The sequence below is a fragment of the Bos indicus genome, chromosome 11, assembly GCF_029378745.1.
Source record: "Bos indicus isolate NIAB-ARS_2022 breed Sahiwal x Tharparkar chromosome 11, NIAB-ARS_B.indTharparkar_mat_pri_1.0, whole genome shotgun sequence".
Taxonomy (NCBI): Eukaryota; Metazoa; Chordata; class Mammalia; order Artiodactyla; family Bovidae; genus Bos; species Bos indicus.
In genome coordinates this window covers 71,825,818-71,826,876 of record NC_091770.1, presented here as the reverse complement: position 1 = coordinate 71,826,876, position 1,059 = coordinate 71,825,818, and the positions used below count along the sequence as shown (strand labels likewise).

General features: G+C 59.0%; 1 protein-coding gene across 5 annotated transcripts in view; it reads left to right on the top strand.

Moving 5' to 3' along the window:
* Positions 1–96: 96 nt before the first annotated feature.
* SLC4A1AP (solute carrier family 4 member 1 adaptor protein) overlaps positions 97–1,059 on the top strand; it is a 75,515-nt gene continuing 74,552 nt past the window's right edge. For all 5 annotated transcript variants that reach the window (XM_019970499.2, XM_070798111.1, XM_019970497.2 and 2 more), the window contains exon 1: positions 97–953. In XM_019970499.2, coding sequence (XP_019826058.2) covers positions 294–953 — 660 coding nt within the window. In that variant the 5' untranslated portion in view covers positions 97–293. The remainder of the gene's footprint in view (positions 954–1,059) is intronic.

Sequence of the window (1,059 nt, the reverse complement as noted above, 5' to 3'; positions counted from 1 at the left end):
CGCGTCTTCTCAATCAGGCTCCGCTGCAGGAAGTCATTACGACTCGGTTGCAACCTCTAAAGATGTCCCCATTCTGACAGCACCCCGACCGCCTTTTTCTTGTTTTCCTCTTACTACAACTTCCAGGGATAACTCTCGTCTTCACAAAGCTCTGGGTCGTAAAGGATCAACTCCACTGTCGCTGCTAGAGAAGCGTCTGGAGGCTGGAGAGAGGGAGACGTGGAGAGGAATGTAGAGACCCGAGGAGGGTGAGGTTTCCCAGGGACAGATTTTGAGGCTGCTCCTAATTGAGAATGGCTGATAGTCCCTCTCAGTCCGAACCGCTGGCTTCGCCGGAACTCGATGACGACTTCAAGAAGCCATCCCTGCCGATGCCCTCGGCGGCGCGGAGTAAGGCTCCGGCCAACAATCCTCCAAACCCGGAGGAGGTGAAGGAAAGGTCCACGGCGCTGCCGGACTCTGATTCCGGGGAGCCGAATGTCCCGCCGGCCCTGCCGGACAGCGGGGAGAATAGGGGTCCAGCGGAGGAGCAGCCGCGACCCCACACGGCAGCTCCTTCCCCTGGCTGCCCGGCCCGGGCTCCCCCATACCGAGAGCCGCCGTGGGGCGGCCCCACCACGGCCCCCTACAGCCTCGAGACACTAAAAGGCGGCACCATCCTGGGCACCCGGAACTTGAAAGGACTGAGTTGCTGCCTTTTCGGGAGGCTCCCTAGCTGCGACGTGTGCCTGGAGCATCCTTCGGTGTCTCGCTACCACGCCGTACTGCAGCACAGGGTGTCCGGCCTCGATGCAGAAGGCGACGGCCACGGGCCTGGCTTCTATCTCTACGATTTGGGAAGCACCCACGGCACTTTTCTTAACAAAACCCGCATCCCACCCCGCACCTATTGTCGGGTCCACGTCGGACATGTTCTTCGCTTTGGAGGCAGCACCCGGCTCTTTCTTCTTCAGGTAAGTAGAAAACCCTAGAATTGAAATCTCTGGAGCCCACCTGGGTGCGTTCCTGAGCTCCTTAAGTTTTCCCTGAGAAAGGAGATTGTCCTTTATGAAAGTGCGT